At 35.0% G+C, this 20,343-nt stretch overlaps 1 protein-coding gene across 3 annotated transcripts in view; it reads left to right on the top strand.

Annotated features, from left to right (window-relative positions):
- Window positions 1-20,343, top strand: part of ARFGEF1 (ADP ribosylation factor guanine nucleotide exchange factor 1) — a 153,624-nt gene that overhangs the window by 74,227 nt on the left and 59,054 nt on the right. For all 3 annotated transcript variants that reach the window (XM_002916380.4, XM_019796558.2, XM_019796560.2), the window contains exons 8-10: window positions 6,316-6,491; window positions 7,637-7,770; window positions 11,189-11,423. In XM_002916380.4, coding sequence (XP_002916426.1) covers window positions 6,316-6,491; window positions 7,637-7,770; window positions 11,189-11,423 — 545 coding nt within the window. The remainder of the gene's footprint in view (window positions 1-6,315; window positions 6,492-7,636; window positions 7,771-11,188; window positions 11,424-20,343) is intronic.

Below are 20,343 nucleotides of genomic sequence, written 5' to 3'. Positions count from 1 at the left end.
TTAACCTTTCTTTCTGTTGCATCATCTACATTTTCTTAAGCTTTAAAATCCAAAGCACTTACTTTTACTAAGCCATTTCATGGGTACTTTCTTTCAAGATCTTTAATTTCTCCCATTATTCTTCTTGGGGATCACTGACTGCTTCTTCTGACTCTTGTTTTTTGGGTTTTGTTTGTTTGTTTGTAAAATTACTCTAAGGGCTTCCTGTAAGGCCAGCATTTTTGCTCAATCGGAAAGGAACTTCTGCAAAGCTGCTGCTCCATGTGTAGAACAGGCAAGTAAGAGGCAGCAAATACTTCAGACAACATGTGCCTCAACTCGTGTCACTTCAGTGTTTCTAAATAACCAGCTCGACTTTATATTTCTTGAGTTGTGAATCTTTCTGACTTCGCTTGAATTCTGAAAACATGCTCAGTATCTTCTTCCCACAGCAAAAAACCTTATTTAAATTCAATTAATTAACACATAATATATTACTAGTTTCAGAGGTACAGGCCTGTGATTCATCAGTCTTATATAATACCTAGTGCTCATTACGCCACATGCCCTCCTTAATGTCGGTCACCCATTTACCCCATGCCTCCACCCCTCACCCCTCCAGCAGCCCTCAGTTTGTTTCCTATGATTCAGAGTCTTTTATGGTTTGTTTCCCTCTCTGGTTTCCTCTTGTTTTATTTTTTCCTCTCTTCCCCTATGATCCTCTGTTTTGTTCTTAAATTCCACATATCAGTGAGATCATATGATAATTGTCTTTCTCTAATTGACTTATTTCGCTTAGCATAATACCTTCTAGTTCCATCCATGTCATTGGAAATGGCAAGATTTCTTCTTTTTTTGATGGCTGAGTAATATTCCATTGTGTGTGTATATCTATCTGTCTCTCTCTCTCTCACACACATCTTCTTTATCCATGCATCTGTTGATGGACATCTGGGCTCTTTACATAGTTTGCCTATTGTGGATGTTGCTGCTAAAAACACTGTGGTGCAGGTCCCCCTTCGGATCACTACATTTGTATCTTTGAAGTAAATCCCTAGTAGAGCAATTGCTGGCTCGTAGGGTAGCTCTATTTTCAACTTTTTGAGGAACCTCCATACTGTTTTCCAGAGTGGCAGTTCCAGCTTGCGTTCCCACCAACAGTGTAGGAGGGTTCCCCTTTCTCTGCATCCTCACCAACATCTGTCGTTTCCTGAGTGGTTAATTTTAGCCGTTCTGACTGGTGTGAGGTGGTATCGCATTGTGGTTTTGATTTGTATTTCCCTGATGCCGAGTGATGTTGAGCATTTTTTCATGTGTCTTTTGGCCATTTATCCGTCTTTGGAGAAATGTCTGTTCATGTCTTCTGCCCATTTCTTGATTGGATTATTTGTTCTTTGGGTGTTCAGTTCGGTAAGTGCTTTATAGATCTTGGATACTATCCCTTTATTTGATAAGTGATTTTTTTCCCCTTAGTTTTTAAGAGTCCCTTTTATATTAGGATTCTGTGATATACTTTACAAATATTTTCTCACAGTTTATTATTTGCCCAAGTCTTTTGACTTTGATATGTGTTCTTTTGCTCCACAAAAGTTTTTTTAAAAAATATTGTTCATGCATGCCTGTATACATATTTTAAAATCTGAATGGGAACATACTACACTTACTGTTTTATAATCTGCTCTTTCACATTCTATAGTTCCCCTTTTATGTCAGTTTGTATTTCATTACAGAGATGGTCCATAATTTAAATAATCTCCTATTAATACTAACATTTAGATTATTTCCAGGTTTTTGCTTTTTTATAAACACTGCTCTGAGGAGCATTCTTGTTAATAGATATCTTTTAGCACTTTAGGATAAATTTATAAAAAAGGAATACTTTAAAAAAAAACAATACTTTGATTAAGGTGTATGGGCATTTAAGTTTAAAATAATGTGCTTTGTTTAATATCACTTTACTAGATGAATTATATCTTGTTGTAATTTGTGTTTTTTTGATCACTTCCAGGGTCAAAACTCAGCAGTCATTATTTTTGTAGGTCAAATATTGTCAGTGCCTTGGTCCAATTGGATATCTCTGGGCTATTTATACTTTTCTGAATTGCCTATTCACGACTTTTGCCTGGTTTTCCTTCCAGTTTTTTGGGGGTTTTTTCTTATTTCAAGGTTTATTTACATCAAGAAATTAGCTCTTACTCAGTGTATTGAAAATATTTTTTTCTAGTCTTTGTTTTGTTTTCATTTTGTTTAGCCTTTGCTTATGTTACTGTTCCGAGCAGATATTTGACCACACATAAAAAATTTAATAAATATTGTCTTTTTCTTTGTGAATTCTGTTTTTGTCTTGCTTAGAATAGATTTTACCACCCTAAGATTACAGAAATATTCTACCATACATTTTTCTAATACTTTTGTTTTTATTTTTTTAATTCAGATCTTTAACTCATCTGAAATTGATTTTTCTGTGTAGTATGTGATTGCATAGCTGACCTATAGAATACCTCCTTTCCCGATTAATTTGAAATGCCAGTTTTATCCTACATGATTCTGCTTGAGTTTTCTGTACAGTAACATTGAACTGTTTATTTGTATCCAGTGTTGAATTGTTCAAAATATTTAAATTTTATGGTACACTTAGATCTTCATAGTACAAGTCCCCCCACCCCTGCTGGTCAGTTTTTTTAAACATCTATTAAATGTATTCTTCTGCATGACTTTAGAACCAGTTCATTAAGTTAAAAAAAATTGATTTAGTGATTGGAATTGTATTGTGTTTATAAGTTAACTTGGGGGGGGGATATATCTTAATTGTAGTATTGAGCCTTCTTACCCAGAAGCATAAATTCATTCAATCACATCTTTTATGTCACTCAGTAAAATTTCATTGTTTTCTTTCTTTTGCTCTTGCACTCTTCCTGTTAAATTATTTCTGTGTTTTTTATTTTAGTTTTGATAGTATTTAGATGAGTCTTTTTTCCCCCCAATTTACTTTTTTTTTTTGTTTTTATTTAAAGTTGTATATAAGATTACTTTATTCCTGCATCTTCTCAATTGTTTCTGCCTTATATTTGCCCGTTTTCCTTTCCTTCTTGGTGAGATTTGGCTTTACATTCAAGATCTTTTTGTCATCTCTGTCCATTTTTCGTTTACTGCTAACCAGGTTGCTAGGGGGAGTGCCCACATGGACAGTTGGTACCATTCTCCTTCTCTCACTGTACTCATTCAGTGTAGATGATATATTTCTTCCTGTAAACCTGGACTACTTTGCCAATGTGCTGACCTTTAGTGTGTACTCACACAAATTGTACTTCATCATCCTTTTGAATGGGCATGGATTGAACGTTGTACTTCTGTCTCAGCTTTTTGGAAAAGGAGGGAAGGCATAATCTTCCTGTGAATGTGGGAAGGTGCATTGAAATGCTTTACCGTTCTTGCTCTGGTCAGAAGTCACAAAGGGATTGAACTTCATTTTGGCTGCTGGCTCTCCAACAGTGGCCACAGAAGGCTCCCACTTCCTAATTGAATTGGAATATAGAAAAAACCTTATTTTTCCATATTTATCTCCTACTTATTCACCTTCTAAACCAGAATTGTTTCTAAAACATTTTTATTTTATTATCTTGGGTTTTTCTAGGTGAGCAATGTAGTTCGTCTTTGTTTCTTCTTTTAGAGTATTTATTCCTCATATTTGTTCTTTCATTTCTGTTCTAGAACATTGGTTTGAATCTCCAGAAAATATTAATGTTAATGATAGAAAGGAACCTCATTGTTTTTAACAATACTGCTATATTTCACCAGAAAGTTTGATAATTGCTGTTGTTTTTTGGAGGATACTCAATCAAATTAAGTGTATGGCGTGTGTATACCTGGGTGTGATTTCACTTTTGTTTTTTAGTCAGGATTAACTTGAATTTTTTCATACCAGTGAAAAATACCAGACCAGTAATTATCAAACTTATTGCTGAAATATAGCAATAATGTTAAAAACATTACATTTGTCTCTTGTTTATATTTTTCGTAGCAATTTCAATGGGATTCATCAAAGGAGCAGTTAATTTTTAGTGGACTCAATTTACCACTTTGAAAACAGAAGTCTGCACCTATACTTAGGAGACAGAGGAAGAATTAGAGGAGAAGACATAGAAAATAATATCTAAACCTATTAAGTACTTTTTGTGTATCCCAAATGATTTTCTGTGGTTTACTTAGATTTATTCACTTAATCCTCCCCAAACACTAGGATTTTTAGGTGCTGTTACTATTCTCTTTTTTACAATGAGAAAATGAGGAGATTTTAAGTTAACCTTGTAGGAAGCAGTAAAGTGAAGAATGTTTTCAGTTCTTTTGAGGAATTTCCTAGGAAGGGAAGAAGGAAAGATTCATAAATGAATATTGATTATTCCTCTCAGAAATGTGGAAAAAAGGAGAAAAATGGACAGTAGCAGAGGTGTAGCAAGAGTTGAAGGAAGATTTTTTTTTTCCAGTGAAAAGATTTGAGTATGTTTGTTGAGTATTGGAGAAGATTCAGTCTTATACATGAAATTGAAAATGTAATGTTGGAAAAAAAACTTGAGTGTGGCAAAGATACTAATGAATGCAAGAAGAGATGGGTTTGAGGGTGAATGAATAGTTCACTTTAGAAGTACAAAGGAATATTTTTTACCCTGAAATGAGAGGAAGAGAAAGATTATTGTTGATGTCAAGGAACTTTTTGGTGAGACAAAGAAGACCAAAGTGTAGCCTATGTTAACTTACCTACTTCTTAGCTAAGTAGGTAATTTGTTTGTTTGTTAAGGGAAACTAGAGGAGGGGCAGTGGGGGCAGATGTACTTGGGTGTTGACAGAAAATGGATTAAGTGCTTGAGGGATAATTATCAATTTCTGATAATCATTATTAAATTTTTTATGACTTCTTCCAGAGAATTCTTTGCATATTAAACATTTTTATATATGTAAGATCTATATAGTAAATAATATATGTCTTTCAAAAGCTGTAGCAGTATTTAGCACATAAATACATATGTATTATGCATATAGTATGTATTTTTAAAGTTGTAATAGTATTAAGCATGTCTAATATTAGCATTTTAAAGCTCCCAAAGGTCCACTAGGAAAACTGTTTTGTGTAATGCAGAGTTTCCCAAATATATTTTATCAGTGAATATCTTTTTCATGTACCAGTTGTTAATTGTAAAACATACTTTGAAATCATCCAGTTTAATCTATCCAGGGTGTTCTAATTTGGAGAGCAGAAAGCAGCTTCAGAGCTGGGACACCAGATATACTCTTTTCATTACTGAATCAGTAAAAAATGGGGCGCATGTTATCAGTTATTGACAAAATAATAGCTACCACTGATTGAGAATCAGTTGTGCTCTTTATGTATTGTGCATATGTAAGGGTATGTGTGCTTCGGTGATTCCTCACGAACAGTATCTTTGTTGCTGATGAAGAAACTGAGGCAAAGAAAGATGAAATAAGTTACCCAGTTAAATGGGGAGACATGATTAAGACAGAGGTCTTTCATATTCCAAAATCTGTTCCTTATAGTATAGGATTTTTCCTTTGCTTATAGTTCTCTTTTAATTGGTAGCATGAGATGAGCAATTTTCTGCCAGATGGCTGAGTTATGGCCATAGACATGTATGTATTTCTTTTTTAAAATAACATACATTATACCTAGAATTGTTATGAAACTGGATAATATTTGCATTATCTGTCTACTAGAAGTCATTTATTTCTGTTCATATTAATTAAAGTATGATTACTCAGAATGACATGCTGAAAAATATTCAGGGGTGTAGCCACTTTTTCCGTATCTATGTTCTAAAGAATATATTATTAGAGCTATTGATAGATATTCTAAAAAAAGGAAGAGGGGCTCGTAGTACAATAAAGTTTGGAAACATTGCATATTATATATTCCCTTTAGAGAGCAAATTAAAGGCTATAGTAAAGAAAGCTATATCCCAGCCTTTTTCTAACTTACTTGATAATGGGATATTTTTTTGAAGAATCTCTGTTAACATCTTAAGGCATTAGCATTCATTAGAACCAAGTTTAGTAACTGGCAATACAGACCAAAAGTAAGCTTCTCTTTTGGCACATACCAGTTAGCCTTTCATCAGCTGAGTGTGTTTCCTAGCTAGAGCTACTTAAGGATTATATTTGGATGTATTACAAATGCATACTTACTACTAAGTATGCTAACCTTTAAATGGTGCCAATACATACTATCTCACATTGCTTTTTTGCCATAAATACTCTTTATGCTTTTTCAGTACACTTCAGTTAAGTCAGATATATTTGCATGTTTTTTTATTCTTACCATTTTAGATATGGGAGAAAGGACTACTATAAATGCAAGTGCAGATGGCAACATTGGAACGATAGAGGATGGTAGCGACAGTGAAAATATTCAAGCAAATGGAATTCCAGGAACACCAATTTCTGTTGCATATACACCGTCTTTACCTGATGACAGATTGTCTGTTTCTTCCAATGATACTCAGGTATAAATGGGGGGCAAGGGGTAACCTGTTCATCTTCATATATTTATAGGCTACCAGCACCTTCTGGTGAATATATCTAGTTGATAATGCTGGCTGATTATAACCTGGGAAAAAACTTGGGTTTTTCTTATTGATATAAATCAAAGCAGTTTATTCCCTAAATATATTGAAGTTTAATTTCCAACTCTAAGATGTTTCATATATGTTCTCATCTTCTCTATGCTTCCCCCTATTGAAATTGCATTTAAAAAGAGGATTTTTATCATATATTCGTAGGACAATTCTAGTATCATTGAATGAGAAAGAACTTTTAGAAATCTAGGGAACTTCATCTTACTTTCATTCAGGGCTACAATGAAATCTATAGTATGGTAGTGATAGATTCTCCTCATCCTCCCTACCCTATATTCAGTGCGTTCTTATTTTAGATAAGAGAGTCCTACTCTAATCATTGCCCTATGTATAAGATTCAGCTTTCTTGGCTTTGTTGATCTTCAGCAGTTAATAACTTTTAAACATTGCCTTGACAATTTCTGTTGTTTTATGTCTCTCTGCACAGAGTAGATAAAACACCAACTAGGACAAAAACATAAACACCCCATGACAGGTAGTGGAAAGCATGGTTTAGGCAATGGATGAGATATCTTGTCAGGGTATGATGTCTAGATTTCATTAGTAATGATATGAACTGGATAAATTTCAAGAGTTTTTTGGTAGAAAAGAGAGAATGTTTTTAAAGAATTTATTTTTTGGGGTGCCTGGGTGGTTCAGTCAGTTGAGCATCTGCCTTCAGCTCAGGTCATGATCCTGGGTCCTGGGATCGAGCCCTGCATTGGGCTGTTTTCTCAGCGGGGAGTCTGCTTCTCCCTCTCCCTTTGCCACTCCCCCTGCTTGTGCTCTCTCTCTCTGCTTCTGTTAAATAAAAATCTTTATTAAAAAAATTTATTTTTTAAGGTATTCATTTATTGCTGTGGAGGAGGGTGGTATGTCAGATTAAAGAGAAACAGTGTGGCAAATTCCTCATCAGGTTTCTCCTCCAACAGAACCCTCTCCATTAATTACTGGACTGAATAAAATATACGGAAGGCTGAAATGATTTTACATTGGCAAATATCTTTATTTACATGGTATGTTAACTTGTTTAGGAATCTGGAAATTCTTCAGGACCTTCACCTGGTGCTAAGTTTTCCCACATTTTACAAAAGGATGCCTTTCTAGTATTCAGGTCATTGTGTAAACTGTCCATGAAACCACTGTCAGATGGACCACCAGATCCAAAGTAAGTCATTAGCTATTCTGCTTGACAAATACAGTTTTTTAAGCTTGAAACTAATTGACTATAAGATAGTCTTTGGATTTTCTTTTGTTCTTCTTGCTCCGTAGAACTCTCAAAAATATATTTTAGGGTTATTTTGCTTTTTAAAAAATGTATTTGAAAAACAGTGAGTTCAAAAATTGCTAGATACCTTAATACTGTTTCTAAGCATACCAACAGCATTAGAGAATTGTGCCTGGTTGAACAATTGAAAGAATTCTTATTTCATATTATGAGTAACTTTGGAGTTAACGTAGCCCTGTTACATTTAGCCTCATGCTATGTTTCTGAAAGCTACCAGTTGAAAGGTAATAAAACCTAAGAGAAATAAATTTTTAAATTCACAATGAAAGATACTGCATATTCATTAAGGTCTGAAAAATGCCCTAATGTTATATGTTTCTCTGTGGGAAGCAGGAAGTACTTTGAGATAGGAGTCACTTGTCTGATTCCTGTCAAATATATTAGTTTAAACTGTAGGAAAGTGCCATTTTTGTAAGTCATAAATCACCAAATATCTTTCATTTCATATGAGTCAGTGTAACTAATTCTTGCTTGAGACTGAGTTTGGGCACTGTTTAGAGAGCCGTGCCTCCCTAATATTGCAGCATGATGTAATACAGCATGACAATGTTAGGAGAACTTTCTGTAGAAAGAAATCTTAAAGGCGGCCTGAGTGGCTTTGTGAAACGGATACTGAAATAGGGGGAAAATGTAAGCACACTACTTCATTTTTAAAAAACTCTAGAGCATTTCGGTTTCTAAATGTCACCTAACAAGAAAGACTAGAGACACTGTTACAATAAAAACTTTATTACAGTTTGAGGGAAAAAGAAAAACTTTGTAAGTTTTGGGAAACCATATTTGTTCTATTTTCTGTAGTTTTATTTTGTCACATTGTACTGATTCAAAGAGAAATGTCTTTTAAGCCCTAAAACCTAAAATTCTAAAATATCTTTAGGCCCAAATCCTGAGAATCAGAAATGTAACATTGATTTTTCTATATTTTGAAAATATAAACTCTTTTCAGGAAAAGGATTAAGTTGTTTATATTGCAGTATAAAGTTGATTATACCCTATGTATAAGAATATATTCAAACTTTTTTCAATTTCTTATTCTTACTATGACAGGAAGAATAACCATCTCATTTCAAATTGTGGAAAACTTACTTTAAGGAGGAAATAAGAATTTAGTGTTCTTGCTGAAGGCCGTCTTTGCCATGATTTAAAATTATTGACCTTAAAAAGTCTCAGATCTTTACTTTTCCAGATCAACTGTTAAAAAATTGTGACTTGAAAAACTACAAGCAGAAAAAGGAGAATTCTTTAAAGTGTCCAAAATGTAAAGAAAACAAAAGAAAATACATGATTTTAAGGAGTACTCTATGGCAGGGGGCATTCCTTTAGCACTATATAAAAAGTAATCTAGTTTTAGAGAGCTGCAATCTTTAATATTACAAAGGATTCTTATGAGGAATAATGTAAATTAATTATCCTCCTACTCAGTGGACTTAAACCAAATATTAGGAAATTTTGTTTGAACATAAAAAAGACCATTTTGGTCATCAGGGACATTAAACATTAGAATTGAATATAGAAGAAATCAAATTTTCCTCTCCTCCTAACTGTTCATTTTCCAAAAGACAATATATGATTTCCTATGTTGAATGATACTTTTCCCAAAATTAATGACTTGTAGTTACATAATTTTCTTTTTTGCTTTGCTTCTCTTGATATTTTGTGATCTTGCTAAGGTGATATTGCAGGAAATGTTCGTTAAGCTTGAATCCTAATTTGAAACTACCCTGTGAAAATCTGCAAGCCTGAAATTTGTAGCTGCTTTTGCCTATAAAAGTGTACTTCATTGTGTCATAAGACAATCATTTGATCATTTCTTCATTAATTAATGCCTTATAGATAGTAGGTGCGTACAGATGTTTAGATGGGTGCATGAATAAATTGATGAGTTATATTGAGCACATACTATGTACAAGGCATTTTGTTAGAGCTGGGGATACAAAAATAAAACATATAACAAAAATTTATGTGTTAGATAACAGTAAGCTGCAGGTTTTAACAACTACTGGAATTGAGCAGAAAAAATGATAAATTAGCTAGAGTAGGAAGTAGTCGTAATGTAAAAGCCTTGGAAGGCTTCAACGTGAAGGGGAGATAGTTAACCCATGCCCTATTTTCCTGTAGCTCTTCATAATCTAAGCTCTCACTGTTTCTAATTTGATTTAAGCTTTTTATTTTTATTTCTTTGGTTATACTGTATTTGCTGCACAAAGCCATCTTGGAAAGTTGATATGTAGTAGCAAGTGATGATATTATTGGTTCCAGTTTTATTTCAAAGATTGTAATATTTTTGTGATTCCCATTTACATGAAATTAAGTATTCCTTTGTAGAGTTTCTTAGGTTCTTGAAATACTCAGCCCTTAAAACCATAAAATTTTTAAGGTAGAAATCAGGAGTAATTAAGTTTATTATCTGTGGTGCGAATGTGACTGAAACAGTATTTGGAAAAAAAAGAAGAATTAGCTGCTAGAGCATGTAAGTGTGTTCTGTATTTGGAAAGTTGCCTGGGATCCAATCTTCTTGGTCTTTTGGCCTTAAGAGTCCTGTTTTAATGGGAGAAAAATTGTATGTGTGAAATCTGATAATTATAATGCTAGATACTGATCAGAATATGGCATAATATATTGATCAGGAAAAAAGTGAAAATTTAAGCTGAAAAGGTGGGGTTTTTTTTTTGCTTTTCATTATTAAAATATTTAGAATAAATGGGTAAACTGTTAAGAGACAAATATTCTAAAAGCCTCTATATTTCAAAAAAGAAAAGAACTTTAAATGGTTATTGAAAAAATAAGTTTGAAATAGTCCTATAACTTGTTCATCAACCAAAACTTTTAATTTTGTTTAGGGTCTTTGAGTTGCATACCTCGGAAAAAAGTACAATATATACTAAGCTATTAAACATTATATACTATGGAACTGTTATATACTAAATATGGCACATAATCTGGGAAGTTCATGATGATTTGTAAAAGTGAAATATGCTTGTGAAAGAAAGGAACAAGGGATAAATCTTTATTTTTCATGTCCAAAGGAACAGTAGGTTGATTTTAAATATGTGTGAATGATTGCTTTTCCATATAAAAAGTTTGTGAAATTATGTGGTACTTGACAACATAAGTGGAACTACCCATTATTAGTGGCAAAGCTTAATCATGTACTGTACTTTTCATGGTAGAGTTTTCTGTTCCTCTCCATTTAAAAGTTTGTGAAAAATTGTGGTACCAGGAAATATCTTTGGAACAACGTTTTATTACCATAATGCTAAATATGTCCATATACTGTGCCTTCTTTTTTACATTTTAGGTCTCATGAGTTACGATCCAAGATTCTTTCATTGCAGTTACTTCTATCCATTCTGCAGAATGCAGGACCTGTTTTCAGGACAAATGAGATGTTTATTAATGCTATTAAGCAGTATCTATGTGTTGCACTCTCAAAAAATGGAGTCTCATCTGTTCCAGAGGTTTTTGAGCTTTCTCTTTCCATATTTCTCACTTTGTTGTCAAACTTCAAGACGCATCTGAAGATGCAAATTGAGGTATGTTCTGCATTGTTGGTTATTTCATTTGTTTCATGTTTTAAATCAGATTATTCATCCCCTAGAAAATTTTTCAGAATGTGAAATAATATCTGTGAATTGTCACGTACAGTTGATCCTTGAACAATACTGCTTTGAACTGAGTAGGCCCACTTAAATGTGGATTTTTTTCAGTAAGTGTAGGTACAGTACTATAAGTGTATTTTCTTTTCCTTACGGTTTTCTTTTGTTTTCTTTTCTCTCGTTACTTGATTATAAGAATATAGCATATAATACCTGTAATGTACAAAATATGTTAGTTGAATGTTCATGTTGTCAGTAAGCTTGTAGTCAGCAGTAGGCTATTAGTAGTTAAGTTTTTGGAGAGCCAAAGTTATATGTGGATTTGCAGCTGTGCAGGGATCAGTGCCCCAAACCCTCACATTGTTCAGGGGTCAACTGTGCTGCTTTTTTTTTCATTTACTCATTCAACTAGCATGTGCTTATGAAGTACTAAGCCCTGGGTGAGCACTAAGAATACAAAATCAAATTAAGACACGGCCCCTGCCTTCAGGAATTTATACTGGTTGAATGAATGATTCTAGATGTCTTGAGGTAATTCAGTCCTTAAAATTTTGCCGCTGTTTATACGGTATATAATGGTGAATTTGGTTATCTTAAAAGAAAGCTCTAAATATATATGTTATCTACGTGGTTTTAAGCCATCTACGTTTTGGGCACTTTAAAGAGACTACTAAGAAGGATTATATTTTTATCATATTTTATTTATTATGTTTTATCATTTCCCAGAGATTTGAAGTAGGTGGAACAATCATTTTATACTTTATTACTAATGTTTTATTAAATATCTATTAAAATTCACATGGAGCATTATGGGAACAAGGCAGAATAAGGCCTTAGTATTTTAAGTGAAAGGTTTTTAAATTGGGGACAAATTTTGAACAGGAAACGATTTCTGGTACATATATATTGTCAAATTTTAGTTTGCCTTATACCTGTCAAAATAATGGAAGGCATTTAACTAGGAACAGTTGCTTTTTTTTTGATAGTTTTTTTTTCCCATTATCTTCAGGAATTACAATTAAAAGGGATTTAAAAAAAAAACTTTTGGAACTTTCGCTTCCTTACTAACCCAAAAATCTTTCTTGTGATGATGAAGCATTTAAATTGCCATTAGATAATTTTAGAAGACTACATTCATTTACTTAGAGATTTCTGAACACTGAGACTCAACTTCTTTAATTACTGTTTAGTAGACTGTGAATTTATTAGGGATCCAGGTATCAACAAAAATCATTTAAATTGGGATTACTGTTTTTGTAGATTAAATTTGATGTACAAAACTTTTGGAAGCACACATTTAAAAGGAAATACTGTTAAGAAATTTCCTTTGTCCTCAGACGGTAGATTCTCATTACAAAATTATTGTAGTATTCTGTACATTTAAAGGGATCAGGTTTATTTCATTCTCCGTTGTCCCTTATGGAGAGATTGAAGATCAAACAAGACAAGTGTAGATTGCTTTTGAAATACTACCCATATTCAAATGCAAGATAAGCTGTGTTCTAGTCGGAGAAAACAAAGCCGACATATGAAAACCTAAATTTGCAAAGCAATGTTGAGATTGTTATTACATGAATGTTCATTTCAGCGAATATGAGAATATTTACTTCAGAGTTTCAATAATGTGATTTTTCCACAGACATTAACTTACATGTCTGTATCAGAAAATAGTTAATGCACAACTTTTCAAGAAAATTTTTGAGACAAAGTGTTTATGATCTTACTGTTATTTTACACACATTACAATTTAGGTGCTCTATAAATCTTTAAAAAGTTTGGGGTTTTTTTAGAGCCCCTGTTGATGGGCATGATGTCTTAAATTACAATTGTAGGCTGTTGCTTGCTAGTACAATTTGATAACTCACAGAGAGTAGCTGAAGTTTTTATTTTCCTCTCTCTCCAAGTCTAGGGGTTTTATTTAGTCCACAATTTGGAGAGTTCTAAACTTTTCTTTTTTATTTATTTGTTTATTTAGTAGAACTTATGTTAACAGTATTATATTAGTGTCAGGTGTACAACATAGGGACTCAGCATTTGTGTACATGACAGGATGGTCACTACAATAAATCTAGTTACCATCTGTTATCTTAAAAAGTTAATACAAGATTAGTAACTATATTCCCCATGCTGTGTATCACGTCCCTGACTTCTTTCATAACTTGCATCCTATTAGAACCTCCACATCCTCACCCCTCTGTCAGCCACAAGCCTGTTTTCTGTATCTATGAGTCGGAGCTTTGTTTCTTTTGTTTTTGTTTTTTTGGACTCCAAATGGAAGTGAAATCACGGCAGTATTTGTCTTTCTCTGCCTTATTTCACTTAGCATAATATCTGCAGGGTTCATCCATGTTGTTGCAGATGACAAGATTTAATTTCTTTTCTGTGGCTGAGTAGTGTTCCATTGTACATCTATATCATATCTTCTTTATCCATTCATGGGCACTGAGATTATTTGCATATCTTGTCTGTTGTAGATAATGCTGCAGTAAACATAAGCATCATGTATCTTTTCAAATTAGTGTTTTCATTTCATTGTATAGATACCCATTAGTGGAACTACTGGATTATATAGTAGCTCTATTTTTAATTTTTTGAAGAACCTCCATACAATTTTCCATAGTGGCTGTACCAGTTTACATCCCCACCAGTAGTGCACAAGAGCCCTTTTTTCAGTAGTCTCCTCAACACTTGTTATTTCTTATCTTTTTGATAATAGCCATCCTCACAAGTGTAAGGTGATATCTCATTGTGGCTTTGATTTGCACTTCCTTGATGATTAGTGATGCTGATCACCTTTTCGTGTGCCTGTTGGCCATCTTTGTCTCCTTTGGAAAATGTCTATTCATATCCTCTGCCTATTTTTTAGTTGATTGTTTTTTTTGTTGTTGTTTTTGCAATTGTATAAGTCTTTATATATTTTAGATATTAATCCCTTGTTAAATACGTGATTTGCGGGGCGCCTGGGTGGCACAGCGGTTAAGCGTCTGCCTTTGGCTCAGGGCATGATCCCGGCATTACGGGATCGAGCCCCACATCAGGCTCCACTGCTATGAGCCTGCTTCTTCCTTTCCCATTCCCCCTGCTTGTGTTCCCTCTCTCACTGGCTGTCTCTATCTCTGTCGAATAAATAAATAAAATCTTTAAAAAAAAAAAAGAATATGCGATTCTTTAAAAAAAAATACATGATTTGCAGATGTCTCTATTTAGTAGGTTGCCTTTTCATTTCATTAATGGTTCCTTTGCTGTGTAGAAGCTGTTTAGTTTGATGTCGTCCCATTTGTTTACTTATGCTTTTGTTTCCCTTGCCTTGGGAATCAGATCCAAAAAGACATCACTAAGACTAATGTCAACAAGCTTACCACCTATGTTTTTTTCTAGGAGTTTTATGGTTAAAGGTCTTACATTAAAGTCTTTAATCCATTTTGAGTTAATTTTTGTACGTGGTATAAGATAGTGGTTCAGTGTCATCATTTCACATGTAGCTGTCCAGTTTGCCCTACCAGTAATTGAAGAGACTGATTAATAATTTAATCTCCTTACTAGTAATTGGTCTATTCAGATTTTCTATTTCTTCCTGATTCATTTTTGGAAGATTGTATGTTTCTAGGAATTCATCAATTTCTTCTAGGTTGTCCCATTTGTTGGTATATAATTGTTCATAGTAGTCTTTTGTGGTCCTTTATATATCTGTGGAATCAGTTGTAACCTCCTGTTTCATTTCTGATTTTATTTATTTGAGCCCTGTCTCTTTTTTCTTGGTGAGTCTACATGAAGGGGTTTGTCAATGTGTGTATCTTTCCAGAGAATCAGCTCTTTGTTTATTGATCTTTTCTATTGTCTTTTTAGTCTCTCTTTCATTTATTTCCACTCTGATTCTTTACTGTTTCCTTCCTAAGTTTGGGTTCTGTGTATTCTTCTTTTTTGGATTCCTTTAGGTGTAAAGTTGTTCATTTGAGATATCTCTTGTTTCTTGGAGTAGGCTTGTATTGCAATGATTCCCCTCTTAGGATCGCTTTTGCTGCATCCTATAGATTTTGGTATGTTGTGTTTGTTTTCATTTATCTCAAGTTAGTTTTTGATTTCTCCTATGATTCAGTTGTTCAGTAGCGTGTTGTTTCATCTCCACTTATTTGTAGGTTTTCAGTTTTTCTTCTTGTAATTTCTTTTTTTAATTAATTAATTTATTTATTTATTAGACAGAGACAGCCAGTGAGAGAAGGAACACAAGCAGGGGGAGTGGGAGAGGAAGAAGTAGGCTCCCAGTGGAGGAGCCTGATGTGGGGCTTGATCCCGTAATGCTAGGATCACGCCCTGAGCTGAAGGCAGACGCTTAACGACTGCACCACCCAGGTGCCCCCCTTCTTGTAATTTCTAATTTTAAACCATTGTGGTTGAAAAAGGTGTTTGATATGATCTCAGTCTTCTTGAATTTATTGAAACTTGTTTTGTGATCTAAAATGTGATCTGTCCTGGAAAGTGTTCCATGTGCATTTAAGAAGGACGTATATTCAGTTTTTGAGTTCTGTATACCTTTAATGCTTGCATGATACAGGGTTAGGGACATGACCTCCTGCATAGTTGAAAATCCGTGTTAACTATCTGACTCCCCCAGAACTTAACAGTAGCCTACTGTTGACTGGAAGCCTTTACTGATAACAGTCGATTAACATATATTTTGTATGTTGTATATGATACACTGTGTTAAAATAAAGTAAGCTAGAGAAAAAACATTAAGAAAATCGTAAGGAAGAGAAAATGTCTTTACAGTACTGTACTGTGTTTATCAAAAGAAATCCACATAGGATGAAGCTAGAGAGTAGTGTACTAAGCAGAATAAGTCAGAGAAAGAAAAATACCCTATGATTTCACTCATATGTGGAATTTAAGAAACAAAAGAGACTATGGACTCTGAAAAACAAACTGAGAGCTTCAAAGGGGAGGGGGTGGGGGAATGGGATAGGCTGGTGATGGGTAGTAAGGAGGGCACGTATTGCATGGTGTAGTGGGTGATATACGCAACTAATGAATCATCGAACTTTACGTCAAAAACCAGGGATGTACTGTATGGTGAATAACATAATATAATAAAAATATTATGGGGGGAAAAAAAAGAAAACATGAACGTATGAGAAAGAAAAGAGAGGCAAACCAGGAACAAACTACAGAAAACAAACAGGGTTACTGGAGGGGAGGTAGGCAGGGGGATGGGTTAAATGGGTGATGGGTTAAGGAAATCACTAGTAGTGATGAGCACTGGATGTTGTAGGTAAGAGATAGATCACTAAATTCTATACCTGAAACTAATGTTACACTGTATGTTAGCTAACTGAAATTTAAATAAAAACATGAAGGAAAAAAAAATCCACATGTAAGTGGGTCTGCATAGTTAAAACCCATGTTTTTTAAGGTTCACCTGTACATCTGTTAATCCATCTGGTATAATGTGTTGTTTAAGACCAGTGTTTCCTTACTGATATTCTCTCTGGATGATCTATCCATTGATGTAAGTGGGGGATTGAAATTTCTTACTGAACTGCTGTAAGTTTCTCCCATTAGGTCTGTTGCTATTTGCCTTATATATTTCAGTGCTTTTATGAATGGTGCGTATATAAGTATTCTATTTTTTTGCTGGATTGAACCCTTTATAGTTATTTACTGCCCTTCTTTGTCTTTTATTACTGTCTTTGTTTTAGTCTTTTTTGTCTGATGAGTATAGATCACCAGCTTTCTTTTCATTTCCCTTTGCATAGAGTATCTTTTCCATTCCTTCACTTTGAAGTCTTTTTGTGTCCTTACTTCTGAAAGAGTTTCATGTAGGAAGTATATAGATGTATCCTGTTTTTTCATCTACTCAGCCATTGTATATCTTTTGATTGGGGCATTTAGTCCGTTTACATTTGAAGTAATTATTGATAGGTAAATACTTAACTGCCATTTTGTTAGTTTTTTTCTGACCTGTTCCTTTCTCTTTTTTCTCTTCCTTTGTGGTTTGATGACTTGTTTTTGGTATTATGGTTAGATTCCTTTCTCATTTTGTTTTGTATATTTACTATAAGTTTTTGATTTGTGGATATTGTGAGGTTCACATATATCCTCCTGTGTATATATCAGTTTAAGTTGGTCACAACTTAAATTTGAACACACTCCCAAACTGCATTTTTACTCCCTCCCGCATTTTATGTTTTTGATGTCGCTTTTTACATCAATTTATTTTATGTAACCTTTAACTAATTGTTATAGTTTTACTTAATTTTACTACTTCTCTTTTTTTAACTTTATTAGTAGCTTTGTAAGTGGTTAATTTACTACCTGTACTATAATGTGCCTTTTCTAGTGAGATTTTTACTTTTCTGTGTTTTCTTGTTTATTAGTGCCATTTCTTTTCAGCTGAAAGAAGTCTTGTTAATATTACTTATAAAGACAGTTTAATTATAATGCACTCCTTTGGTTTTGTTTGGAAAACTCTCTCTCCTTGAAATCTGAATGATTACCTTGCAGGTTAGAGTATTATTGGTTAGAAGTTTTTTCCTTTCAGGGGCGCCTGGGTGGCACAGTGGTTGAGCATCTGCCTTCGGCTCAGGGCGTGATCCCGGCGTTGTGGGATCAAGCCCCACATCAGGCTCCTCTGCTATGAGCCTGCTTCTTCCTCTCCCACTCCCCCTGCTTGTGTTCCCTCTCTCGCTGGCTGTCTCTATCTCTGTCGAATAAATAAAAATAAAATCTTTAAAAAAAAAAAAAAAGAAGTTTTTTCCTTTCAGGGGCGCCTGGGTGGCACAGTCGTTGAGTGTCTGCCTTCGGCTCAGGGCGTGATTCCGGCGTTATGGGATCGAGCCCCACATCAGGCTCCTCCACTGGGAGCCTGCTTCTTCTCTCCCACTCCCCCTGCTTGTGTTCCCTCTCTTGCTGGCTGTCTCTGTCACATAAATAAAATAAAATCTTAAAAAAAAAAAGTTTTTTCCTTTCAGCTCTTTGAATATCTCATGTCACTCCCTTCTGCCCACACAGTTTCTGCTCAGATATCTATTGATAGCCATATGGGTTTTTCCTTGTACACAGCTAGTTGTTTTTCTCTTGCTGCTTTTAAGATTTTCTCTGTATCTTTAACTTTTGACTTTTAATTATAATGTGCTTGGTGTGGACCTCTCTGAATTCATTTCATTTGTAACTCTTTGGGCTTCCTGGACCTAAATGTCTGTGTCCTTCCCTCAGGGAAGTTTCTAGCCATTAATTCTTCAGATAAGTCTTCTGACCCTTTCTCTCGCTCTTCTCCTTTTGGGACCACTATAATGAGGATGTTCTTCCACTTGATGTTGTCCCTTAAGTGATCTTCTTTTTTTTTTTTAAATTCTTTTTTCTTTTTGCTGCTCTATTTGGGGGGTTCTACTGCCCTGATTTGTAGATCGCTGGTCCTTACCTATTTGGTTCAGTCTGCTCTTGAACCCCACAAGTGTATTTTTCATTTCATTTATTGTATTCCTCAGCTCTGTGACTTGTTTGCTATTTCATTTTCTTTTTGAAGTTCTCATCCATTCCACATTCCGTAAGCATCCTTATGACCCTTACTTTGAATTCTTTATCCTGTAGATCATCTATCTCCATATCATTAAGGTCTTTTTCTGAAGTTTTGTCTTGGTTTTTTTTTGTTTGTTTGTTTGAAATATATTTCCTCATTTAGCTTGACTCTGTGTTTCTGTGTATCGGGTGAGACAGCTATCTCTCTGTCTTGAGGGAGTGGCCTTGTGCTGGTGATGATCTTTCTCATTCAGCCTTGCCCTAGCTCTTGGTTGTCCCTGGAGCCTTTGTGATTATCTCCACCACCTCACTGATTCGTGATATGCACCTATTGCTGAGGACGTGCCACATCCTGTCAGTGAGCCATAGGGAGGAATCTCATTCAGCACCTAGTTTCAGGCAGTTTGGAAGCCGCTCCCTCAGGCAGCAACTTTTAAATATGCAAATATATACAGTCCTGTTCTCCAGACGGGAGACCTGGAGATGTCCCCTCTGTGACCATGGCAAAAACCCTGACTCCAGAGAAGTGCATAAGCTCCTTTCTGGGAGGCCTTGTCAAATTGTAGCAAGGCCAGGGGAGGCACAAAACGTAGTTTCTCCCTGCTTGCACTCCTGGGGAGCACCTTTTTCACCTCTAGATGTGAGGGAGACCTGAAGCCTGTTCCTCAGGCTGAAGCTACAGGCTAAGTAGATAGACCTTTTTTACAGGAAGACATGTTGTGTTTCAGTCGGCTGTCTGTGCAATGTCCTATGGATGGTGGTGTGCCAAGAACAGTCTTTCTGATTGTTACAGCCCCATGTTGCTCTGAATGTCAGCTCTCTTGGCCACCAGGGCTAGGCAATCAAGTGGTATGTCCTCTGTGGATTGCACACGCTTACTGGCTGTAGTAAGGCAGCTGGCTTCAGACTTCAGAAAGGCAGTACCCGTGAGTTTCAGCAGTGCTGTGGCAGAGTGCCTCGTCTGTGTGTCCACTGGCTTTAGGCTGGGTGCAGGAGAATGCCACAGCCACTTGTGCTCACCAGCCTCAGCTAGGGGGCAGGAGAGCACTGCGACCGCCCATGCTCTCTGGCCTCAGCAGGTGTCATGTCCATTGCCTCCTGCTTGTCTCCGCAAGGCAGCATACTTTCTTTTCACAGTGTACTTGTGCTAAAAGTACCTAACAATTCCATTTATTAAGTAGTTAGGTCCAAACAGCTTAACAGATATTTGTCTTAACAATGTAGTCTCCATTTGAAAAAAGAAATACTGATAATTTTTTTAAAATGATGTTTTTACTTCATTCTTAAGTCATAGTTACTTGACTGCCGAAATGTATGTGCCTGTTGGACACTGCCCAACTCCTCA

Source organism: Ailuropoda melanoleuca, chromosome 9 (assembly GCF_002007445.2).
Source record: "Ailuropoda melanoleuca isolate Jingjing chromosome 9, ASM200744v2, whole genome shotgun sequence".
In the NCBI taxonomy this organism is placed as follows: domain Eukaryota; kingdom Metazoa; phylum Chordata; class Mammalia; order Carnivora; family Ursidae; genus Ailuropoda; species Ailuropoda melanoleuca.
The sequence above is the reverse complement of the archived record's forward strand: the minus strand, read 5'-3'. Positions and strand labels throughout refer to the sequence as shown.